Here is a 14764-nt window from a genome sequence, read left to right as displayed (position 1 = left end):
GTTAAGGTACCATGATAAGTATTTTACATAGTTTACCTAATTTTTATAGCAATTTTGAGACTGTTGGTATTATAATTATTCCCATTTTATAGATGAGGAACCTGGGGTTTAGAAAGATTAAGTAGGTTACCAAGGTCACAAGCTAGTAAATGGCAGCACCTGGACTCAAATTGAGGTCTGTTTTATATTATATACTCATAAAGCATAAATTAGAAACATATTTCCATTGGTATCAATTAATTTTAAAAAGTGCTATTTGCTGTTAAAATACATAGTATTTTGCTATCAATTGCTGGGAAGCACTATACCAATCAGTCACCCTAAAATATTTGAGCTAATGTTTGAAAGCATTTGTATTTGAGTCTTTATTTTGACAATCATGTTTGGCAGCAGATATAGCTACCTAATATTTTTGGTCTAAGCCAGTTGTCAAAATAAATGTATATGGAGGACACAAAGATCAGCTAAAATTTTAAATGTTTCCATGATGTTGATGACCTGTATATGTATTATTATGTAATGTATGTAGGAATTAATTCCAAATTATATTCCTCACCAATCTTGAGGGATATGATTAAATAAGTGATTGCCATTAAATAATTAACTATGAAAGAAGACTGTGTTGTTGCACTGCATGGAACCAGAAACAATTTAAATATATAAAAAGCCAGGAAATCTGGACTTCTACCCATTCTTCATCTCCTTTTTGTCTAGGCTCACTTCTCATCCTGATCATTGGTTTTAACCAAGACCAATGGCTGCTCTGAGGTTACTGAGAAGTAATGTCAAGCAGGGTCTAGTGGCTGTATGTATCCCTAGACTACTATTCAAAGTTCCCTAATAAAGTACCTATTTCATTTCTTACTGGATACTACCAATGTTTGGGCAGTTAAGACCAGAAGCATTTCCATCATAGAGATGTAATACATATACAATCAGGAATTTATAGTAATCCATAGTAAGTTGAGAACTCTAGCATAATATTTCATTGCAGAGTAATAATGGCCTGAATTATTAAGAAAACAAATATCATGAAATTAGCTATGGGAAGAAGATTGTATTTTGTAACAAGTAACTATTATAACTAGCTTTTTAAGTTGTTATTCAAACCATTGTTTTGTGTAGCTCTTCTTTTGAAGAATGTTTAAACCATCTGCTATTATCTTAGCGAATCTCTTTAACTTTTCTGCATCATACCTATATAGAATGCCCAGTTGTAGTAAGTCATTTATATTAATTTTTAACTGATTTCTTGAGATACATATGTTTATCTGAAGAATCCACCACAAGATTTTCTTCCGAAAATTGGAGTGATTACAGTTTCAGGATTGGCAGGCTTGGTTTCAGCAAGAAAAGGTAGGGTTTAAAAATATATATTCTGTCTTTCAATTCCATTGTATTAATTTCTGAATTTTACTGTCACTGGAAAACCTCATGTCCTTTATTGAATATTATTATGATAGGCTACCATAAAAATATTTAGATTCTATACTACAGCATGTTTACTTGTATTAAAAACTTTTTGTGTTTTCAAAAATATAGCTATTCCAAAAGATGTTCAACATCATTAATTGTTAGAAATTCAAATGAAAACCACAATGAGATACTGCTACACACCGATTAAAATGTCTAAAATTAAAAAGACTAACCCTACCAAGTGTAGTCGAGAATGTAGAGCAACTGAAATTCTCATACATTGCTGGTGAGAATACAAAATGGTACAGTCATTCTGGGAAATAGTTTGACAAAAGTTTGTTATAAAGTTAAAGATCCATTTACCTTGTGACCCAGTAATCCCACTCCTGTGTCTTTACCCTTGAGAAATGATAAATCTATACGCAAATGTTAATAGCAACTCTATTCGTAATCACCAAAATCTGGAAACAACCTAAATGTCTTTCAACAATAAACTAAACTGTGGCACATCCATACAAAGTAATACTACTCAGTAACAAAAGGAATGAACTATTGATATATGCAACAATTTTGATGAATCTGAGTTAAAGAAGCCAGTCTAAAAAAGTTACATATTGTATGATTCCATTTATATGACTTTCTCAAAGAGGCAAAACTATTGTGACAAAGAAAAGGTCAGTGGTTCCCTGGGGTTAGGAGTAGGGAGGAGGTGTGACTACAAAGGAATAGCATGTGATAGTTTTAGAAGCAATAGAACTGTTCCATATCCTGATTGGAGTGGTGGTTACATGACTATACATACAGTAAAATTGATAGAACTGTATACCAAAAGAGTTGAATTTCTTGTATGATCATTTAAGAAAATTTTAAAAATATAGAGCTGGTCCTATTAAAATTGTAATTTGTCATTTTGTTTCCCATCATCTAGATAACTTTGCTTTTTAGAAGATCTTAAGAGTCTCTAGCTATCAAAAAAAGAGTTATATAAATGTCTAATTACTATTGTTGTTTTATGCACCTCAAAACAAACAATAAATAAATAAGTTATGAAAAAAAAATCTTGAGAGTTTTACATTAATGAGAAAATGTGTACTGACCACTCAAACTACTTTTCCCTGCTTAGTCATGACAACCCATGTTCTGGGGGCTATATTAAGGATTTGAGACAGAGATATTGACCTCTCTGTCTCACATTTTTATTCCCTCTTGGTTTCATCCTGACCAAGATTGCTGGAACTGACATTAGCCAACTCAGAATGGAGTTTAGAAAGTGGACAACTCACTCACTACTCTCATTCAACACATGAGACTTGGTATATTTGATTTCTTTTCCCCCTCTGCACTCTGTATCTCTACCAACTTTGTCTTTCCTTCCCACTCATGTAGAGGGGCCACCCCAAGACCACCCCCAGGTTTGACAGTTAGCTGGGAAGACTCAGAGAATTCATTCTAAGTGTATAGTCATATTCATGGCTAAGGTTTATTACAGTGAAAGGATGCAGTGTAAAATCAGCAAAGGGAAAAGGCACATGGGGCAAAGCTTAGAGGAAACCAGGCACGAGCTTCCAAGAGTCCTTTCCCAGTGGAGTCATATAAGATGCACTTAATTCCTCCACTAATGACTTGTGACAATATGCGTGAGAGGTCCAGCAGGGAAGCTCATTAGAGACTGAGTGACCAAGGTTATTTTGGGGGGCTGGTTACAGAAACACTGTCTATTTAGCATCTACCAAAAGTCCAGCCTCCCAGAAGGAAAGTAGTTGTTCAACATAAGCCACATTATTTTTGCAAACAGTTTAGGCACAGTATACCACTCTTATTAATCAGGGAATGTTTTCTATCAGTGGAGGGAACTGATTACCAGTCAAGTTCCTAGGTGCCAGCCAAGGGCCAGCCTTGCAAATAGGCCTTTCTACCAGTGGCAGTCTCAGGCATACTATGTTAACTCTTTTCTGCACACCATTGAATAACTTTCATAAGCATGGGGTGAATTTTGTATTTGCCCATCAGCTACCTCTGGTTATGGAAATCCTCTCAGAAGGCATTACTGCCTCTTCTCCTCAACCAATCCCTTACTAAGCTGATGCAGTTTTTTCATCAGTAGCCATTTTGGTCACTTTCCATCCCTCCTCTGCCCACAACTCAGTTGTCAGTCATTGTTCCAAAACTAAATGACATGTGGTTGGAAGTCACAGCTCTGAACCAGTCTGGAATCTGCTTTCAGATAACTTTATGGTTGGTTTGCTCAGCTTTAGTCCTTAAAGTAGCCTCAGCTCAGTTACACCTAATGAGATACAAAACCTCTGTGAACTATTAAAACATTCCAACACTCTAACGCTAGCGTATATATCTCATCCCAATAGACCTTATACTCTCCCTGTAGCTCATATCAATGACTTCTTATATCTCATTTTTTATTCTTACACTGTGAACAAGTTCTATTTGAGTACATATTATAAATTATTTCTTAAGAAAAAATTGAAAACCAAGATCACCACATTTAACAATAAGACTCATATAATTAAATTTTGAAGGAAATTGGCCAAAACACATTATTCAATTGTCAGTGAGAAACTCATAATCCACTTGTAAGAGAAAATGTTCCTTAGGTCGTTCACAATATCTCCAAATGTCAGAGCTAGAATAATATTAGGCTGGTGGAAAAGTAATTGTGGTTTTTGCAATTATTTTTGACCTTTTAAACCGCAATTACTTTTACAACACCTAATATAACCCAGTGTTTTTGAAACTTCAGATCTTAACCTATTAGTAGGTAGTGAGATAAACATAGTAGATCTCAAGAAGCATTTTATTAAAAATAAAAGAGGAGAATAGCAAATATTAGAGTGTTTTGTATTTAGTGTGGGTAAATATCACAGAACATTGGTTTCAGTGGAGAGATGGGAGAGAGAGGTCAGAGGTCAATGTAAATTTTGTTTTTTAATATGAGTCATGGTCAAAAAAGTTTGAAAGCTGTTAGTTTAGTCTAACCCTGTTATGCTACAGATAGAGGTCCAAAGAAAGGAAATCACTCAATGATGTCTTAGTATATAGTAAATAGCTAGTGTCTAGAGTCCTTTCCTGCTGATGAAATTAGGGCTATTGAACCCAAATGAAATTTATTTTACTGTCGACTTGCCTTTAATATAAAGTAAAGAGAGGATAAATGTAAGTCTTTTTAATATTTAAAATGAAATATCAAAGAAAAACTGCCACTTTCCCAGTTTAGGCGCAGCACAATTAGGGGAGTTTGGCTGAGTCAAGGAAACCTACATCAAGAGATGATAGGCCAATACAGTCAACAACCAAGCTTTAGATACTAGAATAATAGTGAGGAGGAGTGGAGTAAAGGAGCAACTTAGGACGTGTTTTAATATACCGAGACTCTCTTTCCTAGTACCACAAAAACCAGTCTATATCTAAAGAAAAGCTAAAGTAGAGGTGTACCCACCTCCCCCAAGCTCCGTCTGTTGTAGACAAGACTGTGGAAGGCCTCCTTACTAATAATTAAACCAGACAGAGCAATTTCTCTTGTTTCTACCTTCCCTACACTGTAAAGTTGCCTGAAAACATTACAAGGTATTTTTCACATTAGTCTTTACTGATATGTCAGCCAGGCTGTTTTATTTTCATTTTTATTTTTTTTATTAGTTTCAGGTGTACAGAACAATATAATAGTAAGACATTTACACCCCTCACCAAGTGATAACCCCCTCACCCAATCTACTACCCCTCTGACATCATATATAGTTATTACAATACCCTTGACTATCTTCCTTATGATATACTCCACCTCCCGTGAATATATACATACACACACACACACACACACACACGTGTGTGTATATATATTTATTTATTTATTCATAGTTGACATTCATTATTATTCAGCTTCAGCTTCGGGTGTACAGCACAGTGGTCAGGCATCTATACTGTCCCTGAAGTGGTCTCCCTAATAAGACAAGTGCCCATCTGACCCCCTACAAAATCTTTACAACACTATTGATTATATTCCCCAAACTGTATTTTGTATCCCAATGGCTATATTATAACTACTAATTTGTACTTTCTAATCCCTTTACCTTCTCCCCCATCCCACCCCCTCCCACCTATAGGCTGTTCTATTTTTAAATTAAGGGTTGTAAGAGCTGTTCCAGAGAATAAAAGTTCTTGCCCCAATTAGAAATTCCATCATCTGATTGCCCAAATCAGATTTACAGAGTCCAGGTACTGAGACAAGCATTTAAGATGCATATTGTTTTGAACCAACTGTCTGTTGGAACTGTGCTATGGCTGAGAGTGGTTGATTTCAAACTATTCTGCAGAACCTAGGGTTCCATGGAAGTGTTTAGGGGTGGTGTGGGAAAAAGGGAAAAGCCGTGCAGGTCGGGCTCAATGCTGGGCTTCCCTCCCTAACCAGAGTAGCTTCAAGTTTATAGGTTTTATATATGAAGTTCCTAGTGAGATTCTATTTGTGAGAGTTTTTTGGAAAAGGATTTTGCTGTCAAAAAAAGTTTGAAAATGACCCTTAGATTGTTTAGTTAAGACATTTGTAGAAGTGAATTAATTATCTCAAATTACTTGCAATTATTAAATTACTATTTCTGTATTCTAAATCCGTGACATGAAGGAGTACCATTTAAAGTCCTTAGCTAATTATTTAGTTGGATGTTTCACCTTCTTAAACACTTAAATCAAAAAAGGATGTAAAAGAAAGTCCATTTCAGTTTAACATAGTTTAAGACATGAAAAAATACAGTTTTAAAAAAGAAGAAATCATCAATCCCCTTTGTGTAGGTAATTATCATAGTAGATTGAGAATACTTTTCTTAAATTGGATATGACAATTAAGGAGTATTACTTGAATTGTGATCCTTAAGGACATTTTAGCTACCATCTTGATTGATACTATTACCTAAAGAATAATTTAACATAGGGTGATGACTTAAAAAGGAACAAAGAGAATATTAAAATTATAAAAGCACCGAGTTTTTGATAGCATCTGTTAGGAGTTTAACAGTTTGTTTGAATTTCATAGGTTCTAGATTTAAGAAAATTGTTTATCCACTGGGACTGGCCACTTTAGGAGCAACTGTTTGTTACCCAGTTCAGTCAGTAATAATTGCAAAGGTAAGTTCTTTTTTAAATGACAGCTACATTTCAGTATTTGTTTAAAGTCTCAGCATGACTAGATTTAAATATCATACAGCACCTGCAACACTTAATTTTCAGAGAAATATAGTTGGTATCAACTCTTAAGTTGGCAAAATCACATTAGCATCTCAGCATGCTAAATGCCATTTCTAACTATATGATCATCACAAACAAATAGGATGAATTCATTTAAATATAATTCAACAATATAAATGCTGGTTTGAGGATTAAATTCAGAGACAATTAATTAGAATATATGGGGATAAATACCACTCTATTGTAGAGCAATGTAAAATTCAATTTTTAACAGAAAATTATACCTGCTGGCAGCTGTCAGTTAAGCAGATTAACATAATCCAAGAAACAACCATTTGATAGGTACCCAGACAAGATAACAGAGGCTTTTGAAAGTAAAAAAAAAAATACACATATACAAACTCAATTTTGAAGCCATCTGGAACTAAATAATACTTTCCATGAAAAATCTATGTTATAATTGTTTCATCCTTTTCTTGTGAGCTTACCCACAAATCCATATTCTCCTAATAATTTGAACAGCTTGTATTGGTGTTTTATTTTATTTTTAGCACATATTCAGATTGAGAAGAGCTTTGGGATATGCAGTTTTTTCTTCCTTTCCTTCTTCCCTTAATTACCAACATTTAATATTTCCCCCTTGTACTTGAAGCTTTGTGTAGTGTTACTAGAAGGACTTCGTACTTACATTATCATTATTACAGCTCTTCAATTATTGATGTAGACAAAACTGCCTATTCAGTATTTTAAGAATGTCAAGGATATAGTGCCCTATGTAGTTTTTAATGTAATCAGATTATAAAAGCTTATATTATTGCAAAGGAAAAGAACACTATTCATTAAATCTAGTTATAGTTGAGATAATTGATGGATAAAATGATACATTTATTTTTTTAATCTTTCTTAAAATTTACGTAGGAATTAGCCACTTGAATTCATATAATGTTAGTGCTGAAAGAAACCTTTGAACTCATTACATTCAACTTCCTCATTTTCTCATTTACCAGTAATGAAACTGTAGCCCAGAGAAGCTTCACAGTAACTGATTCGCTTCAGGTGTTGTACTTCCTGTCCATTTCTCTTCCCAGTACATGATGCAACCACTGATTCTTTTTGTGTGTTTGTTTAGAGTAATGACTTCATTTTTTTAAATATAAAATTGGTACCTACTCATCCTTAAGTAATTTAAGCATTACAGAAAAGTATAGAAGAAAAAAAACAGTTAACCACCTAATTCTTCCATTAAGAAAAACATCAGTATTAATTTGATAGAACATTATTCAATTTTACTTTGACAGAAGGAAAAAAGAAAATAATTCCTGCTTTCAATAAAAATTTCTATGATAAAAGAGATATTAATATGAGCTCCTAAAAGTTCTTCTATGGTTAATTAATGATTATTACTTAAATTTCTAGAGTTGAGACCCTTACTTTCTTTTAACTGTCATACAACAATGTCATATATAACATTTGGTAGAGCCTAATATATATGATATATTAGATATATATTTATCATATGTTAGATATAAATATATGTTTGTATATATTGGATATAATTGTGTGTGTGTGTTTATATAAGCAAAACATGGGTTCTTAACCTGAGATCCTTGAGGAACTTCAGAGAATCTGTGACTCCCCTGCCAGAAACTATGAAAAATTGTATATATATATGTAAAATAGAATATATAATAGGAGCCTTCTAATTTGATATTATCAGGACCAGTAGTTAACAATTAATCAAAAATGTTACAGCAGGGAGTTTTTTAAATCTTAAATATGTACCCTAAATATTTTATTTCAAATTAAAACAAATGTGTTCATTTTTCTCTCTTTTGAAGTAGGGCTTTTCTGTGAGTGTGGGTCTCCTAGCTGAAGATCCATAGCATCTGTTGTATAGTAGCCATGTCTGTAATATGTCTTCTACTGTTTTCAGTTTATTTTTTTTAATAGAGTGGACACTTAAAAACATTTTGTAAATAATAAAAGAGTGGAATCCTCTTAGATTTTTATTATTTCTCCTAGCCTTTTACAGTTATCTTGCCCACCTCTAATTTGACAGCAGTTATTATTTTTTTTTAATTAAAGTTTATTCGGGTGACAATGGTTAGTAAAATTACGTAGGTTTCAAGTGTACAGTTCTGTAATACATCATCTATATGTCACATTGTATGTTCTTCACAAAGTGTTTAACTTAATTTTTCCTAGACACAACAGTTATCTTCACACTCACATTTCATCCTATTATGTTACATTTAAGTTGTTTAATTATAGTAAAATTGATGTAGCGACTTGGAAACAAATACAACTTATTCTTGGTAAGCGTAGAAATCACTTGTGAAAGATAGTACTTGGGCATATTGGAGAGTATCTACTGGCGATTAATATTCAGTATTCTATGAACATGTTTATAAATTTTTAAAACATTTTTAGTTAATCACACAAGTCTCTTAAAAGGATGGCAGGTGAGAGCTCTTGTACTGTATGTGTGTTTTTCTGAAGTAAAGGGCCCATGCCTTTCAAAAGATTCTCCAAGGGGTCTATGATGGAAAAAAGGTTACAGAACAATAGTCCAGAAGGTTTTTTGAGAAATAAAAGTCACACTCCATTTAGTCACCATTTTGGAAATATGCTTGAATTTGGGATTACTCTTTGCTTTTTCTATTTTTCCTCACAATGTTTTCATTTTTAACTTTTGTAAAGAGTAACAAGTAATGTGTCTTTGAAAACTGTAAAACATCTAGGAATAAATTTATCAAATAATGTTTTAAGACTTATTTTTTAAAATACTAAACTTTACTGAAGGGCATTTTTATTTAAACTTGAATACATTTAGAGGTATATCTTGTTTCTGGATGAAAGGACTCAATACTAGAATACGGCAAATGTTCCCAAATTTATAAATTTAATTCAGTTCTTACAAAATTCCTGAATTTGGAGGGAGTATGACATTCATTGAACTAGTATTTTTTGTCCATCTACCATATATTGGTAACTATACTAAACTATAGACAGACAGTAAAATAGTCCAAGAGAACAAAAGAGAATGTTCAAAACCAAATATACAGAGTTTGTCTTTATATATGTTGTAGGGAAGGGGAAGGGTATGGTAAAGGTGTCACTTCAGATCAGTGTGTAAAGCAAGGATGGATTATTAAAGAAATGTGTTGGAATAATCATGTTTTTGGAAAAATACTTAGAACTTTACCAAATATCCTGTAAAAATAAATTCCAAGTGGAATAAAGATCTAATCATAAAATATGCTATAAAATATTAGAAGAAAAAAGAGGGATATTTGTGTAATCTTGAGATAGGAAAGGCCTTCCTAAGCAAAACAATCCAGAAGCCATCCAAGAAAAAAAGTATGTATTTTACTACATCAAAATAAATACATTTCTGTTGATCACAATATACCATACACAAAGTTAATGGATAAGTGAAAAACCGAGAAAACAATTTGCAACATTTACAACAAAAGACTAAATAATATATTTCATATATTAAGAGCTCCTATAAATTGATAGGAGAAAGGTGAATTGAATGCCCTCTAGGAAAATGAAGAAAGTATATGAACAAGCAATCCACAAGATAAGAAACATAAATGGCCCAATATATGAAAGATGCTTAATTTCATCAGCAATCAAACAAATGCAAATTTAAAAGATCATTTAGGTACTGTTTGTTAGCCTTTCAATTTGACAAAGATTTAAAAGATTCGTAATATTGCTGCTGGTAAATGGGTTAGGAAAACAGACATACACACTCTTGGTGGGAGTGTGAATTGCTGTAGTATATCGCTGATTTTCTGGAGACAATGTGGCAATATTATCCAAAAATAAAATTTATAAAATCTTTAACCCAGATACTTCACATCTAGGAATTTATCCCAAGGAAACTTCCAGACGTATGTGTAAGGATGCTAATTGAAGTATGCTTATTATTGCCAAAAAAGAAAAAGAAAAAAAAGGAAACATCCCATATGCCTATCAACAAGAGAATTGTTAAATAAGTCATAATTCCAATATGCTCATCAATAGAAGATTTTTAAAAACAAATTGTTACATATCTACTATAGAATACTATGCAGCTATTGAGAAGATCTGGTATATAAACTGATAGGGAAACATCTCTGATATATTGTTAAGCTTTTAAAAAATCAAATCAAATAATATTTATAGTATGATCTCATTTGTGTTTAAAAAAGAAACTATATATGTGTGTGGTTTATTTTAAAATTTAATTTAAAACATAATTGAGATTGTGGTATATAATCTATAATCTCCTTTTTCAATTCTGTGGTTCATCACGGACGTCTATCCATGTCAATGCATATAGATTTACCTCATCCTCTTTTGGTAGATCTATAAATATCTACATTCCATTTGTTTTAAAATGCTATTATGTGTGTGCATATATAATGGACATAGAAGAGTAAAAATTCAGGAAAAATTTCCACACAACTATTAACAAATGTTACACTGGGGGAAGGAAGAGGACTTTCTCTATTCTAGAGGATTGATTAATTTTTCTTAAGTGTAGGTGTATACTTAGCAAAAACAATAAAAATGTTTCTATTTCAGAAAGGAAAACATAGTTTTTTAAAAGTTTATGTTTGCAGAAAGTGTATCTTAGAAAGTTCCCCAAAACCTCTTAAAAAAAAAAAAACTTGAAAAATCAAAAGCTATTGAAATTACTTTAACTATAAGGAACAAAAGCATGAGAAAAAATAGAAAGAAGAAATCAGAAGATTTTTCAAACAGAAAGAGATGAATTAAAGTTTAACGGCAGCTTCAGGAATTCAGTCAGCAACCTAGCCTCTGCTTTAGTGTTTGTAGTTCATTTTTTATTTCATGTTTCTCCCAAAAAACAAAACAAAAGAAGTACTTTGATGCTTTTTTCTTTATGACTGGAAAACACACCATAAAAATTTAAGGAAAAGCATTAACTTTGTAGCCTCTCTCATTTTCTCAGGTACCTGCTTTTATCTCAAGCTGTCTTTCCCAACCTCCTCTTAAATAGACATAGTTCTAAATTCACAGTGTGAATGCAAGCTATACATTTTTAAGACTTTATGTTTTTTAGAGCAGTTTTACGTTCACAACAAAATTGAGAGAAATGTACAGAGATTTCCCATACACCTCCTGTCTCCATACATGCCCAGTCTCCTCCATTATCATCCCCCACTAGAGTGGTCCATTTGTTACAATTGATGAACATACATTGACACATCATCAGTACCCAAAGTCCACAGTTTACATTAACACTCACTCTTGGTGTTATACTTATTATATATATTTTTAGCCTTTTACATGAAGCAAATACTTTTTCATATAAGACTTACAAAATGGGGCTTTGTGTTAATATCATTTAGAAATGTATGTCTTTACTCTTGATTCTGACCTGGGTGTTAATATAAAATACCTGACATAAATTTTTAAATATTTGTATTTTAACTTTTAAAAATAGGTTATTTAACTCATGTTTTGTTTTAATTAGGTAACTGGGAAAAAGGCATATGCTACAAGCCAGCAAATTTATGAAGCAGTTAAATCATTGTGGACAAAAAACAACAAAAAAGAGTCACTTCCTGAACCTAAAGAAAAAACTAAGGTAGAGTTTAAGAGGACTGAAAAGGTAGACATCGAGTTTTCTTTGGGTGGGTGTTGGCTTATAATAGGAGTCCTGGGCAGAGGTCAAGGACAGAGTGAAAATAGATGGAGGAACATACTACCTTTGCATGACATAGTTTTATAAGATATTTTATTCTTTTAGTAAAATGATTTACTTATGAAGGAAAAATCTTTTTGGTAAACAGCTAGGAAGTTCTGCTGAAATAGAAATACCTGCAAAAACAACTCAAGACCTGAAATACCCAGTGGCTTTGCCAACAGAACTCAGCTCTGCAACAAAGATCAAATCAGAATCCACCTCAGGTTTGTTTGCATAATTCAGTTTTGTTTTCATTCTTTTCTTAAATAATTTTATAATATAATTACTAGTTTGAACTTATGAGTTTTCTTCATAAGTGTTTTGTCTTTTCATATCTGTAGTCTTTATATCTTTTTAGGTCATGAGGTACTCAGGTACCTGGAACTTTTTCTAATTGTGTGACATAGTTCATAATACACATCTTTGCATATGGGCGTATAGAGTAGCACTCAGGTTGGGTGAGTGAAGCATTTAATATCTCTTCATAAATGTGAGTTTTTTAATCAGGTGGAGAAAAATGTGCCTTTCTGAATTCTATCAACATGCAGGCTATAAATATGAGTCACATCTGCATAGAAGAAATACCAGCTTTCCATTTCTTGTGCTATCAGTCTTAGCTTCCACTGTCAATTTTATTTAGTTTAGATACCAGAACTTTCAACATCAAATAGTAAGAATAGCACCAATTATAATACTAATAATTTTGCCAATATTAGATACTGGCAATTAATACTTTGTGGGACCAAATAGTGACAATTATACTTTCTTGGCAGATACTACAATGGTTTTACTGTGATCAAAAAGAAGGTAATAGAGTGTTTAATACTATTTTAGTATGTATTCACATAAACTCACTAGTCACTGGCTTACATAGGTTTGTATGTCTCTACGATGACAATGGTACTTACCCATTAAGTTGTCTTATTGGAAAGGAAATACTCAGAGGTAAAGAATTAGGAAATAATGATAGTATTTCATTATCAGGTGCCACTTATTGAGCACCTTCTCTGTGGTGCAAAGAGCTGTAAACATGTTAGTCAGTCCTCACCCAAAAAGCAAAGCAAAACAAAACAAAATTAACCTCTGGTGTATATGTAATTGTAATCATTTTATGATGAAGAGATGAGACTTAGGGAACTTAACTAACTTGCCCAAATCATGCAGCTTATGAGTATCAGAGTTGTGTTTATAGACTAGATCTTCCTGACACCAAAGTCCAAGCTCTTTCTGTTGTGTATAGATTATCTAATTTAAAACCAGAGCTTAGTCTCTAATTTCAGCCTCCTCCTCTCTCGCTAATCTTTATAAGAGCTGTCACTGAGTAACAAACCTGATTTGAGTTTTACTCTTTTCCTCTGTCACCTCTCCTTTTTAATAAAGTTACACAGTTTTTACACTCTGAGTAATCCACAATTGACCACATTCCCACAAGTATATACTATATCCAGTCGTTTTTCTAAATGACTGTCAATTCCAGAGTACCTTTGTGGAAATAAAACATGTTACAGCTTAACAGTGGGACCAAAGCATCCCTAGCCAATGTCTTTTCTTCACATATCAGGGTTTTGAAACCCTTTACCCACCTGTCATGGGTAATGTGGTATGAAAAGCGTTCTAAGGAGATATGTAGAGAAGAGAGAGAGATGCCAGTACTATTCATCCTTATGTATCGTTAAGAGTTAATTATACAGTAAACCCTTGGGATTCATCCTTTCTACCATTCTGTATTTCACATGCAGTCCCAGAGGTCCAAGCCATGAGAAACAGTAGTGATTATGAGCACAGATTTTAGAATAAGACCTGGATCTGAATCTAGATCCAACTTATACTAGTTCTGTTACCTGTGGCAAGTTATCTAATACCTCACGCCTCAGTTTCCTCATCCATAAAATGGGGGCGATATTAGTGTTTTTCTCACATAGTTGTGTGGATGAAATGCAATATTGCATGCAAAGTACAATGTCAAGCACACACTAAGTTCTCAATGAATGTTAGAAGGTGTCATTATTATTTGCCTAGAGAAATTAGGCATTCTGCCAATGAACAAATTTATTTTCATTGAGCACACTTTGGGAGCATGTTACTTAGCTAGGGAGACCAGCCATGGCCACCAGTTATCACTATACAGAATAGGTTGGGTGAACTGTCAAACTACATATCATGTCTCTGAATATGAGTTTGGTTGTTCTGTATCACCCACATACATTTATGGTGAAAATTATGTTACTTTGGAAATCACAAATTTAGAAGTTTGGTGACATGGACCTCTTTAAAATCTGATGAAAGCAGGGTGAAATCTTTCAGTCTCACAGGATCAATGCCCATCTAAAACAGAGGTTGGCAAACTCTGGCCCTTGTGCCAAATCTGGCTCACCACCTGTTTTTGTACATTTTATAAGTGAAGAATGGTTTCTACACGATTTAAATGGTTGAAAAAACTCAAAAGAAAAA

At 33.0% G+C, this 14764-nt stretch overlaps 1 protein-coding gene across 4 annotated transcripts in view; it reads left to right on the top strand.

Annotated features, from left to right (window-relative positions):
* APOOL (apolipoprotein O like) overlaps positions 1–14764 on the top strand; it is an 84531-nt gene that overhangs the window by 65231 nt on the left and 4536 nt on the right. For all 4 annotated transcript variants that reach the window (XM_033103628.1, XM_033103717.1, XM_033103709.1 and 1 more), the window contains 4 exons: positions 1258–1356; positions 6455–6546; positions 12101–12214; positions 12420–12537. In XM_033103628.1, coding sequence (XP_032959519.1) covers positions 1258–1356; positions 6455–6546; positions 12101–12214; positions 12420–12537 — 423 coding nt within the window. The remainder of the gene's footprint in view (positions 1–1257; positions 1357–6454; positions 6547–12100; positions 12215–12419; positions 12538–14764) is intronic.

Source organism: Rhinolophus ferrumequinum, chromosome X, assembly GCF_004115265.2.
Source record: "Rhinolophus ferrumequinum isolate MPI-CBG mRhiFer1 chromosome X, mRhiFer1_v1.p, whole genome shotgun sequence".
Taxonomy (NCBI): Eukaryota; Metazoa; Chordata; class Mammalia; order Chiroptera; family Rhinolophidae; genus Rhinolophus; species Rhinolophus ferrumequinum.
Note: the sequence above shows the minus strand (reverse complement) of the source record. Positions and strands in the feature narration are given on the sequence as shown.